General features: G+C 35.9%; 1 protein-coding gene across 1 annotated transcript; it reads left to right on the top strand.

The window, feature by feature from the left end:
• Nucleotides 1-17,344: 17,344 nt before the first annotated feature.
• On the top strand, nt 17,345-19,279 carry LOC111896890 (uncharacterized). The gene is made up of 5 exons (XM_023892856.3): nt 17,345-18,065; nt 18,150-18,359; nt 18,509-18,607; nt 18,820-18,921; nt 19,009-19,279. The coding sequence occupies exons 1-5, from the start codon at nt 17,523-17,525 to the stop codon at nt 19,174-19,176; spliced, it is 1,122 nt and encodes a 373-aa protein (XP_023748624.1). The 5' UTR covers nt 17,345-17,522; the 3' UTR covers nt 19,177-19,279.
• The last annotated feature ends 342 nt before the right edge of the window (nt 19,280-19,621 follow it).

Raw genomic sequence — 19,621 nt, 5'->3', positions numbered from 1 at the left:
AATATTATAAAGTATAAGGGTTGATTTTTAACTTATAAAAATCTAAGGGTTGGAACTAAAGTTTATTAAGTGACTTTACATGTTCCAAAACTTGAGGGTAAGTTTTGTAACTTTACAAAACTTTTCATATTCATAACTTATGAGTTATTAAAAATGAAGACTCTTCATTTTATAACTTATGTGTTCTTTTAATGGCTTTTAACACAAAGAGACTTTTGGTTATCTATAACTTGAGGACAACTTATGGACTCCATTAAAACACATAAAGATCATGAATTCATCATATAAACAAGTAACTCCTATGATCTATCAAGAACTCATAAGAACATGAATATTCATATCAATATTTCAAGAACATATGAACACATATAATCATGAAAATTTGATATTAGCCATTGTAAATGGATTAGAACAACCATTACACCATCTAAAACAAGTTTTATAATACCAAAACAGTTTAGGGTAATGTTTCTAGTCCATTTGCAGCAACCAAGCTCCAATAACTGCTCACTGGATGACAAACTCGTCGAGTTCATGCTATAACACACAAACTCGGCGAGTTTTTGGCCAGAACTCGTCGAGTTTTCTTGTCTGGACAATTTTTGGCTTTTGAAAAAACAAGTTTGCATCAAGTATTTAACAAACAAACCTGGATCTGATACCACTGATGGGTTTTGAGCATTCTAACACTTCCTAAGTGTACATGCAACCCTAATAACCTTGGATCTATGTTTGTCTAAATACATGCAAAATTTGGTTTCCAAGGTTCATAATCCTATCTAGCATACATGGGGAACTTTAATCCTATAAGGATGGCTAGAATTACATACCTTGTAGTTGATTTTGTTTCCTTGAAACCTTATGAGCCTAGCACCCCAAGTGTGATGCCTCAAATGCTTCAGACAACACCAAATGCTTTTGGAATGACTTTTGAAAGAATACTCACACTTGAAAAATCAGCCTAGCCCTCACTTCTCTTTTTTTGTAGCCGATTTTGGTGGAGGAGATGATCCTTATATAGTGTGACACATCTAGGGTTACACCATGTAAACCCTAATGTTTCATGGCTCTTCATTTCCATGACCCATGGGTTTGTAACTCCCATGGAGCATCTTATGGGTTTAACCCAACTTGATAATCCATGGAGCCTCTTAGCCCACTATACAAGTTATGGATGATTTACATAATCAAACCATATATTTAATTAGTTATCTTTTGATCACTTAATTAATTCCAAATTAATTCTTGATCAATACTAATTAAATAATAATATTAATATATTAGAACTTATAATATATTAATAAACCACAAGTGTTATTTATCTCATTTAGTCTATCCAAATGCATGGTGTCATACAACCCAAATGGACCATGCCCGGTCGGGCCAAGTACATACCAGAAATAGTTATGGACTTAGACACCTTATCCAACATTTCCAAGGGTGGCCGAAAATCCCAAGGCTAAGCCTCCTTATATACTGCAGGTTGCTTAGTCCTAAAGCTAGGGTTTTTAGGTGGAAACCGTAATTTCTTGCTTAAGGCTTAAGCAGCCCATGGACTCCTCAACTAGAAGGCCTTGTACGAAAACATATAGGGCCTCCCCATAATTTTTGTCCACTCCTATCCAATGAGTCCAGGAGCCCAGTTTCACAACTATCAATGATTTGTAAAACAACATTTGTACTTTTAATTAATTCATTTAATCACAAAATTAATTCCAAATTAAATTCTGATTAAATATTGATTAAATAACATGATTTCTAATTAATATATTATTTTCATAGCATATTAATAATGATGTGTTTAGAGATATACATCATCCTATGGTGTACATGCAAACCCTAATAGCTTTGGATCTAGTTTGTCTAATGAACATGCAATTGATTATCCAAAGCCATAAACCCTAGATCTAATAAACTATAATTGAAATTAGGGTTTAGATCATACCTTGATTGTTATATAGCAATAACAATCAATCCTTGGCTTCATAAAGCTTAGTGCCTCAAGTGTTGCACCTCTAATGGAGTCACAAACACCATTAAGCAACTTAGATGAAGAGAGAAGAGAGAGGAGCACCAAAAATCATCCAGAAACCCTAAGGGAATCATTCACCACGTTTTTGGGGATTATGGGCTCCTTAAATAGGTAGGCAATTAGGGTTATCTAATAAGGAAACCCTAATTTGACTGCTTAAGCCCTAAGCAGCCCATGGACTCCTTCTTTAGAAGCCTTGGACAATTTCTAATGGGTTTCCCCCATAGAATTCGTCCATTCCACCTTTTATGGAGTCCATAAGCCCATCAATGTAATTATCTTATAATTACACAATAAGTCCCTTAAGTTTAATTAGTCTCTTTTAGCCACAAATATTAATTCATAATTAATTCTTGACTAATATTAATTAAGCATTATGATTTCTCCTTTAATATATTATTCTTATAATATATTAATAAATCATAATTAAACCTTTCTCTCCTTAATTCATCCTACATATTGCTATGGTGAAGGAAACCCAAAAGGACCATGCTCATAATCGGGTCAAGTACATACCAAAATAGTTGTGGACTTAGACACTAATCCAACAGTCTCCTACTTGGATAAGTCTAATAACTATTTTGCATAACTTCATAACCTAATCAGCAATCGTAGCTTTCAAAAGCCGCTGTGAACTCTGATCTTATCAGATATACGTGTCCTTTAGATAAGGGATCATATATTCCTCCATTCTCAAGATATCGTATAGACACAAGACATGAATTTTTATCATTCTCTCTATATTGTTTCCCGACTTCCGATTTATGATGACTGACAACAGACTACAATTGAACACATCAACTTAGTCCCGGCTTGGCCAAACGCTTAGGTGTCATCACTAAATCATCGAGGGGCCCACAAATATCGCTTTTATCCCACTTTGGGTAAAAGGAATGGATAAATCTTGACTCAAATGGTCACTTGCACTTACTCATCAAATCGCACACAACAATAAGTTTTATAACACTAAGTTACTGGTGCGTTTACTTATCATCAATGTGCAACCGACCAGCAAATAACAACTCACACGTCTTGGTTTCAAGAATATACAATATTATCGTCTCACAATCACTCGTGATAAAATCCATGAAGTGATTCTCATGAGCGTGGGTTTAATCCAATACTCTAATCTTATCAAAGCACTCATGAACTCTGCAGCAAACTTGTGCTATGTCTAAACATTTCTGACAATCTACAGACAGATTCATGGCAGTCTTCATTCATACCTACTCCCAATGTATGACCGACTGTGGATGTTTGAATAACCCAGTTATTCTGGAAGTCAAAACATGCAAACTGAAACATCAAAATAATACATAATCCTATATGGCCCCAAACTTGTGAGAGAAAATAAAACACTTCTATTTAACCACCATATTGATTACTCATTATTTATCATTTAATGTTTTGGATAATCAACTCATTACTTGAATTACAACAACAATTGTCCCATGCTCCAAGCATGCACACTTTGTTTCCTATGGTCCATGAATTGTGAAATAGATCAATTTAAAAGATTTTCTAATGATGCTCATTTTACAATTCCTAATCCTCATTATTAGTGTAAGAACACAAAATTCTTGCCACTATCAGAACATGTTAGATTCTAACATTTTATGCAACGATCCTTTCGTAATGTCATAGCACCAAGTCACCAAGACTTGGCCAATGAAATTAAAAGGTTCACAATCAGAAATTGTTACAAAACAATTTTATAGATGTGATGTCTCTCACTCAAAGTACATTCCTTTGAACATCCTTTTGCATAAAATTTTCTAATCTAGACATAAATTCTTAATTTCCAACTCCCAACATGGATACATTTCCATATTTGTCATATGACAACTCATTCTAAATAGAATCTTATCTATTCATAATAATGTCGATATGGTCCATCCAATACTATACTTCCAACTACTCACAAGCGACCAATCCTCAGTGAACTTTGGATCATCATTTGACAGTTGTTTAATTATTTTAGTCAAAACTGATTCTAATCCCTTTTCCCTCTTAATGCACTGGGCATTTGGAAAATTTTTAGAATGGTCAAATATTATAGCATATGCAATCTATCCTATACCCAAAGCGTATGGGACACGATTCATAATGTCTTACATAAAGAAGTGATACTTTACCAATCTTTTGCTATAATATTTCTAATTGCCATGTTCTCACAATTTTGATTATGAAAAGGGATGCCGTAATCATAACCAAGTTTTGAGAATGCAATTATCCTTTCCATATATAGAATTTCCTCATGTTGAACCATTCCAACATAACATTCATATATATTTGACTAAATTTGATTAAAATTCCACAATCTAAGCCTTTAGATTTGAAATGAAGTATAATCTCCTCTCCCTTAATTATAGCAAAACAACTTTTCAACCCTTGCGACTTTGCAAAGTATAACTCTTGTTTTCTATAGTTAATATTGCTAACATGCAATACTTACCATAATAGTCATGCTCGCACTAACATGATGATTATTTCCTTATTGGCATAACACTTATGCCCCCACTAGCTTTAACATGTATTTAGAAAACAATGGAACTTCCAGAAGACAATGCTTATTGAATTCCTTAAGTTCATATTTTTAATACCTGATGCTTTGATAAGCCTTTTAGAAAGCTCAAATGTGTGTCTAAAGAAATTCAGAACTTATGTTACTAAGTCCTAAATGTTCAGACTAATTGCCAAATATCACAATTCGAACTATGAAAAGGGATGTCGTAATCATAATCGAATTTGAAAATACAATTTTCACAATTGCAATCTTCTTAAAATCTCTCTTAGTGAAAGCATTTCCTCACAATCATTTTCATGAAGGAGGTAAACCTTATGACACTTAGATTTTAAAGTGTATGTGTTCCTATCCATGAGAAAACTTTTCCAAGTTCCATATTTGATGAGTGTTATAAACCTACTAAAGACGTGTCACTCAATTCGCAATCTTGGAGTATGACTCTAAGACTCGATATTGGAACGAAGTATGATTGACTTCTTGATTTAACCATTTCCATAATTCCCGATTCCTCTTCTTAGACATACAAATGTACTAAGACTCACTTAGAGGATTAATTGAGATATGGTTCTTAATCATTAAGACTTATCATCAAACACAATAAAATGTACTCTCCCTTTTTCTTAGAATAGAGAAACTTTTATCTTTCTGCCTACTTGATTCTTCTTATTCGTTCTGCTATTTATTGAAACCTTTTCAATCAACTCAGAATTACAGTTAATCTTATAAGTATAATAATATTTACTAAACTTTAGTAAATCATGACGAATACTCTATCTCTCTTTGTGGTTGACTTGATCAACGCACAACCAAGTGTACCTGATCCCTAGTCCTTCAATTGACACTTTGTCAAAGAATTAGTATAAATTTCCCAAATGTGAAAGTTTTTCATTCATCATACAATACACGATGCATAATTCCAAGTTTCTATCCACTTGAAACTTGGGCGATGAGAAATTATCCATATTTGGTAAACTCTCGACACTTCCACAAATAACCTAATTAAGAATCAAATCCATCATTGCTAATAATGGAAAGATTCAAACATCAATTTTTCATACATGCCATCGCAAGGATAAATAAACAAGATAAAACTAAAAATTTATTTTATTGCGGAAAAACCTGTCCTTACAATGCAATTCAACTGAAAAACTATGCTATTACATATTTCTTAGCAATCTACCCTAACTCTAAAGTAGCAGCTCAAAAATCTGATCTTTGAATCCATGCGATCGAAATCCATTTCTTCGTGATCAGATTCAGCACGCTTCTTCCTTAAGTTTCCTTTCTTTTCTTCGATCTTGCAAAACATCAAAATGTAATCTTATCACATCATGTATTAAGAACCCAAAAATAGGAACTTATAGAGTTAGTTAATGGATTTTACCTGAAGTAGAGCCATACGTCTTGACTCTCCCATCTCTTAGATCTCTCAGGTAAATTGGGCAGCTTCATCTCCAATGCCCCTTCTCTTGGCAGTAAAAGAAAATAGACTCCTTTGGTACATAGCAAGGGACAATCTCAGCCTTTTCTGGACTTCCAATGTAGCCAGTGTCCAATGAAGTATGGGAGTTTGATCGACCAATCAAGTTTGCTTGACCAGTACGCCAAATCATCGTTGATTCAGCAGCAATAAGCAAATAGGTCAAATCAATGAGGGTCACGTCGAGAACCATCGCATTGTACTCTCTTACGAACTCATTATGAGAATCAGGAAGTGACTGAAGAACCCAGTCAACAACCAACATCTCTGAGATATCGACACCCAACATCCTTAACCTGTCAATCTGTGACTTCATCTCTAAGACATGTGCACACAGGTTTCCCATCTTCGTGTTTACTTGCCAAAAGGGCTTGAGTGAGCTTGAACTTTTCAAGCCATTGAACTTGTGGGTCAGGGAGAACAATTGGAGGAGGTGGAGGAAGTAAAGCATGACTCTCATTTCCTTGATCGTATCTTAGAACGTCATCTGCATATGGAAAGCTTGTTCCAAAGGATTTGGGAAGACCATTGTAAGTTTCAGACATCTACAAAACGAGAGAAAATTCAAGTTAGTTGATAAGAGTCCTTGATGTAACACCCAAATGAAACATCAAGGCTAGGATCCAACACAATACTCTACAACCTAGAAGAGGGATGCTGTAATCTAGTTGTAGAATATTTGAAGGTAGGTAAATGACGATGTACCAATTTCCACCATGAAAAACGAAAATGAATTTAAGTTTTAAATGAATTGAAACCCCTAGATCTTTTGAGATTCATTGAACTTTTCAATTGCATTTTTAATCTAGATTATGCCCTTCAAGTTTGCGACTGGGATGCCGAGGATCACAAACAAGGTGTGAATAACCATATGAATCTAAGTGGTGCACTCAATGCTACTATCACCTAATCAATGTGTCGGTTAGCCACACACGCTCCATTGATCTATGATAAACATCGAGCCACCGTTCGCCACAAATGTCAATCCCAAATTAGTGTTCCGGTTAACCACACACGCTCACCTAATGTTTTACAAGGGTACGAAGTGTAATTCCATGGATTAACATACAATTTCACATTTTTTGCCTAAAGTAACTAGAATTTAGGAATTTATAAAAGCATGTAGTTACTTTGTACTTCATTATACTTATAATGGAAGGTTTCGTCCTAACCTACCCATTCGGCTAACGACCCTCCACTAGTCAAGAGTGCGGTGGGTAAGAGTGGATACTCAATCAATCGCTATTTTATAGGCAATTTCTTTAAACACCCCTTATAGACCAGCTTCGTTAATCAGGCATACTAACGGTAAGACTGACTGTTTACTCATACATATATATATATATATATATATATATATATATATATATATATATATATATATATAATATTAGACTTTTAATGTTATATATATAGTATAGGGTGTATTTTACACTTTTAAAATACTAGGTGGTTTAATTTAGTAAATTATACTTTTAATTTAAATAAATGTAGACCAAAACTTTATGGGTTTATTAAATCTCTTTAAATTATACATTTTAATTAATTAATAAAACCATAAGGGTGTGATTTGAACTTTTCAAATTACTAGGGTTTTAGAATTTAAATATATCAAAATTAAACTTTTTAATCAAATTTTAAATTCCAAAACTTGAGGGAAAGTTTTGAAACTTTTCAAAACTATCTAGGTCAAATAACAAATAATTAAATTAAACAAATAATTGCTAATTATCTAAAACTGACCTAATTCAATTTCTTGCAAGATAATTCGTCAAATAACTCAAATAATTAAAGGTTATCTTATAAGGCAATAAATATTTGATTAATTGGTAATTATCTTCTATTTTGGTAAGGATATTCACCAAAAATCAATAAAAATTGGATTTTATTAATTAAAAACGCATATGGTAAGTATCCCAAGCCAAAACAACAAGAAAATCGCCAAAAATCACTGCAAGATCCTTGGACTCGCTGAGTCAGAGACTAGACTCGCCGAGTCAGCCTGACTTGTCGATTTCATCTACTGACTCGCCGAATCAGTCAAGCAGAAAGTGCAAAAATCAATTTTTGAGCCGATAAACTATCAAACAAGCATCAATTCATCAACAAACAACCCTAGGCTCTGATACCACTGATGGGTTTTGAGCAATACATCATCCTATGGTGTACATGCAAACCCTAATAGCTTTGGATCAAGTTTGTCTAATGAACATGCAATTGATTATCCAAAGCCATAAACCCTAGATCTAATAAACTATAACTGAAATTAGGGTTTAGATCTTACCTTTGATTGTTATATAGCAATAACAATCAATACTTGGCTTCAGAAAGCTTAGTGTCTCAAGTGTTGCACCTCTAATGGGGTCACAAACACCACTAAGCAACTTGGATGAAGAGAGAAGAGAAAGGAGCACCAAAAATCGTCCAGAAACCCTAAGGGAATCATTCACCATGTTTTTGGGGCTTAAGGGCTCCTTAAATAGGTAGGCAATTAGGGTTATCTAACAAGGAAACCCTAATTTGACTGCTTAAACCCTAAGCAGCCAATAGACTCCTTCTTTAGAATCCTTGGACGATTTCTAATGGGTTTCCCCCATAGAATTCGTCCACTCCACCTTCTATGGAGTCCATAAGCCCATCTATGTAATTATCTTATAATTACACAATATGTTCCTTAAGTTTAATTAATCTCTTTTAGCCACAAAAATTAATTCGTAAGTAATTCTTGACTAATATTAATTAAACATTATGATTTCTCCTTTAATATATTATTCTTATAATATATTAATATATCATAATTAAACCTTTCTCTCCTTAATTCATCCTACATATTGCTATGGTGAAGGCAACCCAAAAGGACCATGCTCATAATCGGGTCAAGTACATACCAAAATAGCTATGGACTTAGACACTAATCCAACAAATAAATCATCTATACCAATTTATTAATCCAAATAACAAATTCAACTTTTCTCTAAAAGTTATCCTATCAAGTTGGAAGAGTGAATGCAACCGAAAAGAACTATGCTACTATCAATTTAAGCATATATCTATTATAGTTATTGGCTTAGACGCCTAATCCAACAGATCAGAAACACCCAAGATAAGCTTAAATATGTGTATGTTAGAGAGAGAGAGAGAGAGACAAAGAGAAAGAAAGAATGAGAGAGGTTTAGGGTTTCTTCAAGGCTCTTGGAGGTTGAGGGTGGGGGAAACCCTAGCCATTAATTCTCTTAAATAACGCCTTAAGCCTATAATTAAGGTTTAGCATAATGTAACATTCCTTTTATTTAATAAATAAATAGATAAAAATTGATGAACGAATAGTCGCACTAAATCCATATTATTTAGTGGATTACTGGTTTTGGGGAGCCGAATGTTATAAATTGGATTATTTCGGGGGTTAAAGTGTAATTTCGGGACTTGTTTCACAAAGGATTTTAGAAGTCAGGGGTGTTCGGTATTATTGGGACTTAATATGTAAGGATTTATGGAGGTATGGGTTTATTGGTAACATTTGGACTTGATTTGGAAAGGTTTTCAGAAGGCAGGGTTAAAAGTGTAAATTGTGGCCTTGTTTTGAAAGGAATAATACAAAGAGGGGCCATAGTTGTTATTATGGGAATGAGTTTGGATGAGTCGGGTATATAACCCCAACATCATCGGGCATCAAACCCTAACCCTAATGCAAACACCAGCCTCCACCCTTATGCCTCCCTCTTCTAACAGCCGCCACCTCCTTCTCCACCTCTGGTCGTTGTCACCATGGAAGCCGCATCCGTCATCGTTATTGCACCATCGTAGCAACACCGCCACTACCGGGAACGCAGCGAACTTCTGGGAAGTCCACCGAAGGCCAGTGAATGAACGTAGAGTGAAGGTGGGTCGTGAACCACCATTAAATGTTGATGTGGCCGCTGTCTAGTGGCGTTGTCTTCTCCGTACACCACCGCGGGGTAGGTGGTTGTATTTAGCTCCAAGCTAGGACGTGTAGTTGAGGGCTAGGAAGTCATCTAATAATTGGTGTCGCTGATTGACCGGGAACCAAAGAGAAACCATCGCCACCACTGTAAGGTGGTGGCTATCATCATAAAACTGTCGCCTGTCATCGTTGTTGGAACCACAAAGCACCGAGAAGCCGCTACTGCCATCGATGTCGTTGCTGCTGCCGCCGATTATGCTGTTGCCGTCGCCAAACGCCACCAGGTGGGTGGCTATGTTACTGTTCCGAGCAAAGTATGTTTGTGTGTGGTTATTCAGTAAAGAGGGGTGCTTTCTTTAGCCGGAATCCTTGGGAAAAGCCACCACCACCACCGTGAGGTGGTGGCTGCCACCATATACCACCACCGGCCACCACAAAGGTGGTTGTCTGTGTGTGTGTTTTTTTATTAGTGTGTGTGTGTTTTATTAGTGCGTGTGTTTTATTTGGATTGTGTTGTAAATTGTAATCGACCAGAATAATAATAGAAAACTTATAACTACCACCGGGAGGTGGTGGCTGCCGCCACCAACCGCCATATTGGGTGGCGGTGTGCCTCATTTGCGTTTTGACTCGTTTGGGATGGTTGGACGGAATGGGCCTAATGAAACCCTAGTGGGCCCAATGAGACCATAATGGGCCTAATGAAGCCCTAATTGACATAAAAGCCCAAACATGTGACTAATGGGCTAGTATTGGGTTAAAAACCCTAATTAGGTTTTAGAAAACCCTAATTTTGGGATTATTGGTTTGGACTTATCGGGACCGACTTTTTGGACCATTGGAGTGAATTTATGACTCAAGCCCGATTTCATTGTATTTTTGGACTTAATGGATTAAGTCCTTAATGGATTAAGTCCTTAATAGGTTAAGTAGGAACACTTAACCCTAATTGTCATTTCATGTGAAAAATCCCTAACTGGGTTTGGATGCTTGTTGGGCCATTTATTGGACTAAGTTGTTATGGTCCTTGGTGGGCCAATTGGGAACATATTTATGGAATAAGGGAAATTATTAAGCTTCAGGATAATACCTATTAGAGAAGCTTGGGCCCAATTTGGAAAATTGGGCCATAAGTGGGTCATAATTGGGCCTTAAGGATTATTAGCTATTGGGCTATCAGAATGCCAATTGTTTGGACTAGAATAAGTGTTTGGGCCTCAAAACAAGTCCATGTAAAGGTTTGTGCCCAATTTGGAAAATTGATCCATATTTTGGGCCTTGGTTGACTATTGGGCTTTTGGGCCTTCTGGGTGTGAGTTTGGGCCTTAGTTTTGAACCAAGCTAGGTTAGGGGTAAAATGGTCCATTTACCCCAAGTGTAGATTATGGTTGTGTATTGGAACCTAATTATTAATTGGGTGTCGTTTTTGATGATTGACAGTTCGGGAACTTGTCAACCAGCAGCTAGAGTTTATCTGCAGGACTTCAGCAGTGCGCAGTGAGTCTTCTCACCATACCAATAGGTCTAAGGCACCAAGGCCAGCCCATTTTATGCTATGTGGCACACTAGCTGTAGTAGAGATATGTGGTATGATAGTTATCTTTATGCTAAGTGGTATGCTAGTGATTATATGATATTTGCATGGAAGACCCCGGGAGGAGCCCATGGCAATTGGATATAAGACCATATGGGGGAGCCCATGGCACTCCTAGGTAAAGACCATGTGGGGTAGCCCATGGCAATTGGATATAAGACCATGTAGGGGAGCCCATGACATTCCTAGGTAAAGACCATATGGGGTAGCCCATGGTACAATGGTATAAGACCCTGGGGGAGCCCACGTCATCCTTATATGTTTATCTGCATTGTTTATGTGATACGTAGTATACTAGTTGTTTATGTTGTATGTGTTATACTAGTTGTTTATGTGATGTGTGATATGCTAGTTTTCTTTGTCATACTTGCATGGAAGACCCCGGGGGGAGCCCATGGCAGTTGGATATAAGACCATGTGGAGTAGCCCATGACATTCCTAGGTAAAAACCATGTAGGGTATCCCATGGTGTGAAGGTGTAAGACCTTGGGGGGAGCCCACGACATCCTTACAGGTTATGTATGCATGACTTATGTGATTGATATGGTTTATGTAGCTGTTATAGCTAGTATGGATTATGTGGTTATGTGGATTGTGTGAGGTATGCTCTGGGATACTCACTTAGCTTTGTGCTTACGGTTTACAGTTTTGGTTTTAGGTATCATTGATTTGGAGAAGAAGGGCTCAGATTGATTGTAGTGCACACACTTATGAATTCCACAACGAATGATTTTGGGATGAACTCTGATAAATAATTTACTTAATGATGATTTGAAATGTTTGGGATAAATGGTATCAATGTTTTAGCTATACTAAAATGAAATTTTTACCCTTGATTTTTGGGTTGTTACACATAAAATGGTTGCCACGTTGTGGCCAATATAAAGTCATGTCACGACACTCATTTAAGATGTGCGTCTTATACAAGCCCTACCACATCATGGTATGCCTTCACCATGTCGTGGCCAACCAAATTCCCAAATTGCTTTGAAAATTCATACCTCAGAGATATGGATGTTACTTTTATAAGATAGAAAACTCTAGGGACATCCAAGATAAATAAGTTGCAAACTATATCTAGAGTTCTTCTATGAACTCTAACCACCACCATGAAAGGGACATAGAAAGCCATAAAAACTAGATTTGGAAAGCCAAAGCCACAAAGTTGGGAACTTGGACAGTTACAAAGGTCCAAGTGATCCACAAGATGCTGGATCTCTTATTGGAATACACACCCAAACACCAAGGGATGATAACCTTCTTCCAAAACCCCCTAAACTGTCACTCTTCTACAAGATATAAAATAAGGAGATAGGAGAGTCGGAGAAGAGGGGAAAAGGTTTCGAAATGGGAAGACAGAGGCTGAAGAAATGACCTATCTAAGGATTTCAATTCTTTAAACATGGGATAAACCCTAATCTTCATGGGCTTTGGCTGTAGTTGTGACAACCCATTATTTCCAATCTTGTAAAAGTCATATCTAATAAAAATCAACTTTGCTGTTTTGATAATTTACTAAAGTTAAATTATTAATTTTACTTTACATAAACCTTTGTTTTAAAGTGTTGAGAAAATGGTAAGCAAAAAAACTCCTACCAAGAACCTCACAACATCAAGCCTTCGGACCCAAAACCCTCTTTGGACCGAAAACACTTTTCAGCCGAAAACCCTCGCATGGTCACTATCTCGGACCGCAAACTGTTTCCGACCGAAAACCCTCGATCCTATCCACTTGGCTCACAAACCCATGCTAGTGTCACTTCATGCCATATCTTCCTATAAATAGCTTGGATCGAAAACATTCCATCACTTTTACACTTTCAAATCGAAAACTCACCCTTTTCTTTCAAGAATACAAACCGAAAACTCACCATTCTCTCTCAAGTATCATCCGAAGATCACTTGAATCTTCATAGGATCATACCAAGTTCTTCAAGTGTTCTTCATTCCATAAAGAAATCATCATCCAAACTCCTTAAAACCCAACCGAAAACACCTTGTTCCTCTTGGTTTCACCAAGAACACCAAGAACACACACTTGAATCATCATCTGACCGAAAAGTCCAAACAACCTCACGATTTACTTCTAACACTCCCTATTGTGAGTAAATCTTACATCTGAGACTATTTCCTTAACATAATTGCCATTATATTCACTAATTATATACATATATATTGCGTGAAAATGCTATTAAGACTCAGTTTTGTTATGAGATCTAACTGTGGAATTAACTCTTCCATTTCAAATCTTCACTAGAATACTCACATAAGGTGAGTTCATACCCCTGTGTTTTACCATTTTTAAATGATTTTAGAGGGAGAATACAAGTAGAACACAATATATTTGTGTTAACACTTACATGCGATTTCAAACCATTTTTATGATATTAATGCTCTTATAAAACTTATTAAACTATTTTAAACTATTTTCAAATTCTTAAATTGTTGTTTTTATCAAATCATATTCGTATATATATATATATATATATATATATATATATATATATATATATATATATATATATATATGTTTATGTATAATTAGGATTTAACAGACTTAGGACTATTGCTCTTGCTTTGACTCCTGTTCCTTGTTTGGTTGTGGGCTTAGGGTAGGATCACCTGTCTGACTGTCAGTTAAACCTTAAGTTTACATGCCAAGAATATATATTAGTATCAAACTTATTTCAGTAACATGGTCAATCAATTCAGTACAAACAAAACATTTGAAAACTATAATAGGTATAGTTTTGAGATCCATTCACATTATTATCTAGTTCAATAATACAATACATGAATCAATACATTAGTACAAACTACTTTTCATTACGATAACACTATTCATTTACAAGAACAAGAAGACATATACATACTATACCCAAGGTTGTAGAAATCGCTCGACGTAGGCTAATCGGTGGACTGAGGTCAAGGGATTAATCGGCTAGGTGGTGATTAATTAGGGACCATTAATTATTAAAAGAAGTATTAAAAATTTAATAAATATAACATTAGTCTTAATAATATAAGTAAACACAAATTATAACACTCAAACATGAACTTGGAACAAAGAACAACATTTTAACCACATTAGGCATTTCATTGAGCACATTGTATGCATGTTGATAAACACAAATTATAACACACAATACACAAACATGAACTTCTTATTCCAGTATACAAAAAACTGCTTATTTCCAATATACAACCAAATAGAATCAAACCCAAACACAAGTTATAAGTGATTACAGATTCACAAATTCACGAATTCACAACCAATATATAACAAGAAGAAGGAGAAGAAGGAGCCTAAGCTATTAAACTACAATATGTTATTATTATGTGTTTTGTGGTTTAATGGGGTAGGGGCGACTGGTCATGATGATTGAGAACGAGAACAACCAAAATTATGATGGCAGTCGATTGCTTCTTAGTGTTTCGACAAAGAACAAATTAAAAATCACTTCGTCTGATTCAATCGCTAACGAGAGAGAGTCGATCAGATGAAATCGAAGAATTCCAATGAAGCGATGAGCCGATGATACATGAAGCGATGGGTGAGGCTCCATCGATTTCGAGCAGCTCTTAATTCCGACTATTTTGAGTTTGAGCAGCTCTCAATTCCGATGCTTGTTCTTCTGCCCTGTGTTTGATCCCGAATTAAAGAAAAAAACAATCCAATATCTTTATAAAAGCATATGAAATCGTTGGAGTAGGCTTTTCCGATCAAACCGAGAATCCCAAACATCCTCTGAACATGTGAATAAGAAAATAGAAGAAAAAGAGATAATGAATTGTTGATTTTGAGTTTGAGCAGCTCTCGACTCTATTAACTGTGTTTTTTCAATTGAGTATCCCACATCGTTGGTGGGATAAAAAACCAAGGGCAAACATTCCTATAAAAAAGGTAGAAGGTCTCACTGAAATTCAGATCCAACCATGCTTTGGGGGCAGCGGTCTCTTTTAAGCCCAATTTTGGGTCCGATTTTGGATCCGATTTTGGGTCTGATTTAGTCCAATTTGGACCGAATTGGACCGATATTGACCAAGGCCGATTTTTTTACCCTCTAACCCTTATTCGTAGGCAGTTGGAGGCCACCAAGTGCCTAGGCGCCGATTAATTAGCCGCCTAGACCAATTTTTACAACCATGATTATACATAAACGAGTTTAATACTAGAATGTGAGATACTGCTTCATGGTACTTAGTAAGATTCTTGCTAAGTCATGTTTTATAACCAGAATCTCCTGGAGGGAGAGCGTGAATTTGTGTATAGATCTATACGGGACTAACAATCTTGCACCTTGGATGTTAGCTACAGTTGGGACCGACAGGTCTACAGGTGACAAATGTCATAACTTTTCGACGCCCGAAGAACGTCGTGTAGAATACTAGTCAATTTAGCATGGTTATAATCTCATTCACATTAAGCATTAACTAAACAATTCGGTTTACAAAACAAACATTACTTCAGTGGTTTTATTTTAAGTAATAAGACTACCAATCATTATTTTCCAAGTACTAATAAATTATGGAGTTCATACAAGTGTAGTACACTATTTTTCTATCGAAAAAAACATATATTTATTGGAAAACACACACTCACACTATTTCAGAGTACAATAACATACAAACATTTTGGTCTTAAGGCCTAAGACTGCTTTTCATTTAATAGAGAAAATATGAGATTTTCTGGGGAACATACTATCATTTTCATGGAACAAATACAAACATTAAACACTAAATGCTTATGAACTCACCAACTTAAATGTTGATACTCTCTTTTCAAAATAAATTGTATTCTCAGGGAACCAGTAGACAGGTACACTTGCACAAGTTTTTGAGAAGATGGAGCCTACTCAAGACTCTGCTTTTATTTTGCTATACATTTTTGGTGTCTTATAAACAATACCCAGAACACACATGTATTAACTATATTTTAAATACGATGGATGTTGTTGTTTGTTTTACTATTATGCAATTGTTATGATATTGTACATGACGTCCTCTGCCCCTGAACGTTTCCGCCGTTCCGGTTTGGGGGTGTGACAGTAGTGACCAGTGACCACCATACCATCGTCACTTCTTCACCACGTCGTGGTCACCAGCCAAACGCGGTTCTCATTTAGGTGACATGGCCACGCCGTGGCCAGTAACCTACCACGACGTGGCATAAGGTTTTTCCCCAAAAACTTATCTTTAAAATCCTTAAGTCTTCAATTGATTGAATCGGGAAAATGAGTGTTGTATTTTCGGATTGCTAAAACCAATGTTACATTTTAACACAAAGTTTCAAAATGATTCTCAAGAAGGAGATGCTTTTTAAGGCTATAAGGAATGCATCACAATGCATTATGCGTGAAGGTGTGCCACATCATACAAAATCATTCCACCTCACAAAAAATATCAGGTCACTAGTAGTGAGAAATGGTGTTTACGGAGAGTCTTTCTCTCTCTTTCTTGTGAGTCTCCATAGCCACACTTATTAGAAGTCACAACATCGCAATGTAGGGTTGGTGTTCCAACTTCCAACCCATCTCACACGTCTGCCAAGTCACTTCACACGTCGTTTTGAAGACCATTCCGTTTAGCCTAATAGAGTTCACCACACACACATGCGAGATAAAAGAAACCCGAAATTGACTTTTTATGTCTTCATCTCTTATTACAAAAAGTATTTTTCATGAATCATGTGTTACTTGTATTATCTGAAAATCTTTTTATTTGATAATCTAAGTTTAAGGCATTTAAATGAATGCATCGTTTCAAACCAATATAAAACACATCCCGCGCCTGGATTTTTTGAATTTGGACACCGGTCCCAAATGTCGTCTTCCAAAATCCGTCTTATTCGCACTTCATTTATAGCCCTAACAGAAAAATCACGTCAAATGCATCACCGGAGATTTGAAATTCAATAACAATCTCCTCTCAGACAACTCAACTCCCTGGGAGGAAATCTGTCCACAAATGTCGTCTTCCAACTCATCTTCTCGTTACACTTCATTCAATAATCGATCTTCCGCTCAATCGGATCCATCCTCCTCCACCGAGCTCAATCAAACAAAAAACCGCCGGCAGATCCCTGATGTTTCCTATGCTCTCGCCAAGTCAAAATCCGCTAAAAACGAGCAGAATTTTAGTGCTATGGTTAAGAAGTTTATGGAGAGGAAGTCTTCTTCGACTTCGTCTTCGTCCAAGCTGAAAGGTAGGGAGTTTGTGGTGGCTGCTGATGTCACGAACATCATCGCCGATGATTTAAAGAAGAACATGACGATGACTGCGAGAAGAGGAGGGACATCGGGTTTTGGGGGATTGCATAAGAAGCTGTTTGGTAGCAAGGTGAAAGGAGAAGAGAGTGGGAAGAAAAAGAACGCATTGACGGAAGTGAAGGTGAATACCAGGAGTTTAGCGATGGTGTTGAGGAGTGAGAGGGAGCTTCTGAGTCGGAGTAAGGATCAGGAATCAGAGATAATGGAGCTTAAGTTGATGCTGGAGGAGAAAAACAGAGAGGTATGTTGTCCACTCACACTTTATGATTTCAGTAACATTACAATTAGAATCTTGAAGCGATAACTGTTACTGTGTGGTGTACAGGTAGATAAGTTGAAGGATTTGTGTCTGGAGCAAAGGGAAGAGATAAAAGCATTGAAGAGTGTGATTTTATTTCCAGATGTTACAAATTCACAATCACAGCAGCAGGATGATTCTGAACTAAAAGAGGCAAAAGAAATAATTCCTACCCTTCAAAAGCAGGTCACTTCTCTCACAGGACAACTTCAGTCCCTTGCTCATGATCTAGCTGAGGTACTTATCTGATCTAAGCTTGGTGTTTGGTTGCATAATGTTTTTGAAAGGGATGAAATCTGTTAAAGGAATTGAAATACAAGGGAATTGGAATTGGAATGTTTTTGAAAGGAATGATAGAACTTGTATTTATATTTCTTTCATGACAGGTGAAAGCAGACAAATATTCAGCCACAAGATTGAGTGATAGTCTTATGAGTTCCCCAAAGACACCATCATATGAGCAAGAAGAAGCCTTTAACTCTTTGGTAAGTATCATATGTTACCAACATTTCTAATACTAACATTGATATTATTTCATATATAATTGATAATGCTATAACTTATAATTTTTGTTAAAGTAAAATGCTATATATATGAAGAAATGAATGTTGGATTCTATAATAACAAAAATAAACAAAAGTACATTGCTATTTCTTACATTTAGCCCTAACATAATATGGTGTACTTGAGCTTATAGGAATTCAGCTCGGGGGATCATACAACCCATGGCAGTGCGGATGACATGTTCTTAGAGGATTTAAACCCATGTTTAACACCTTATATCAAATCCAATTCTAAAGTAAGAGGATTCAAAACAATAATTTTCATATATAGTATTTTTGGTTCCCTTTTATTTTATTATTAACATTGAAGATCACGAATGCAGGCAGTTGATTATATATCTTATAGTGATGACTCATCACACAATCACATGAAAAAAAGTTGGGTGGATCGCCAACATGGCAACTCTGACAACTCAGCGGGAATTTTGGGCCGAGCAACTCGTAGATCAGATGAAAGCAAATGCACTTATCGTAAAAATGTGTGGAACTAAAGTTATGATATTTTTTTAGCACATTGTGTTGTATCTTTTTATGTTTATGCAATAAAACTTGTTATTAAGAGTATTTTCTTATGAAAAAAAGAAGTTAAAATCATCACTGGGGATGTGATTTTTCTACTAAAGCATGATCAAGGAAATTTTTTTGTTACTTTAAAATATTTTTATAACCATTTTACCTTTTTTTTTACCATGAATTTGTTGAGGTGGACAAAGGTTGCAATTGTCACATCAGATTGGATTGGATCGAACTCAGAGAAACATGATTTCATACATTTTTGTGTATTATGTATTGTGTTATACTTTTATTTCTTTTCTATTACAACAATGCACTTTCATTTTTTTTTCTTATTAATGTAATCTACTTTGAAAATTTTACCTAAATTTAATTTCATTTTTTATTGTAAGAGCAAAAATTGCTTTATATTTGAATGAAATT

This window comes from Lactuca sativa, chromosome 1 (genome assembly GCF_002870075.4).
Source record: "Lactuca sativa cultivar Salinas chromosome 1, Lsat_Salinas_v11, whole genome shotgun sequence".
NCBI classification, from domain to species: domain Eukaryota; kingdom Viridiplantae; phylum Streptophyta; class Magnoliopsida; order Asterales; family Asteraceae; genus Lactuca; species Lactuca sativa.
The sequence above is the reverse complement of the archived record's forward strand: the minus strand, read 5'-3'. Positions and strand labels throughout refer to the sequence as shown.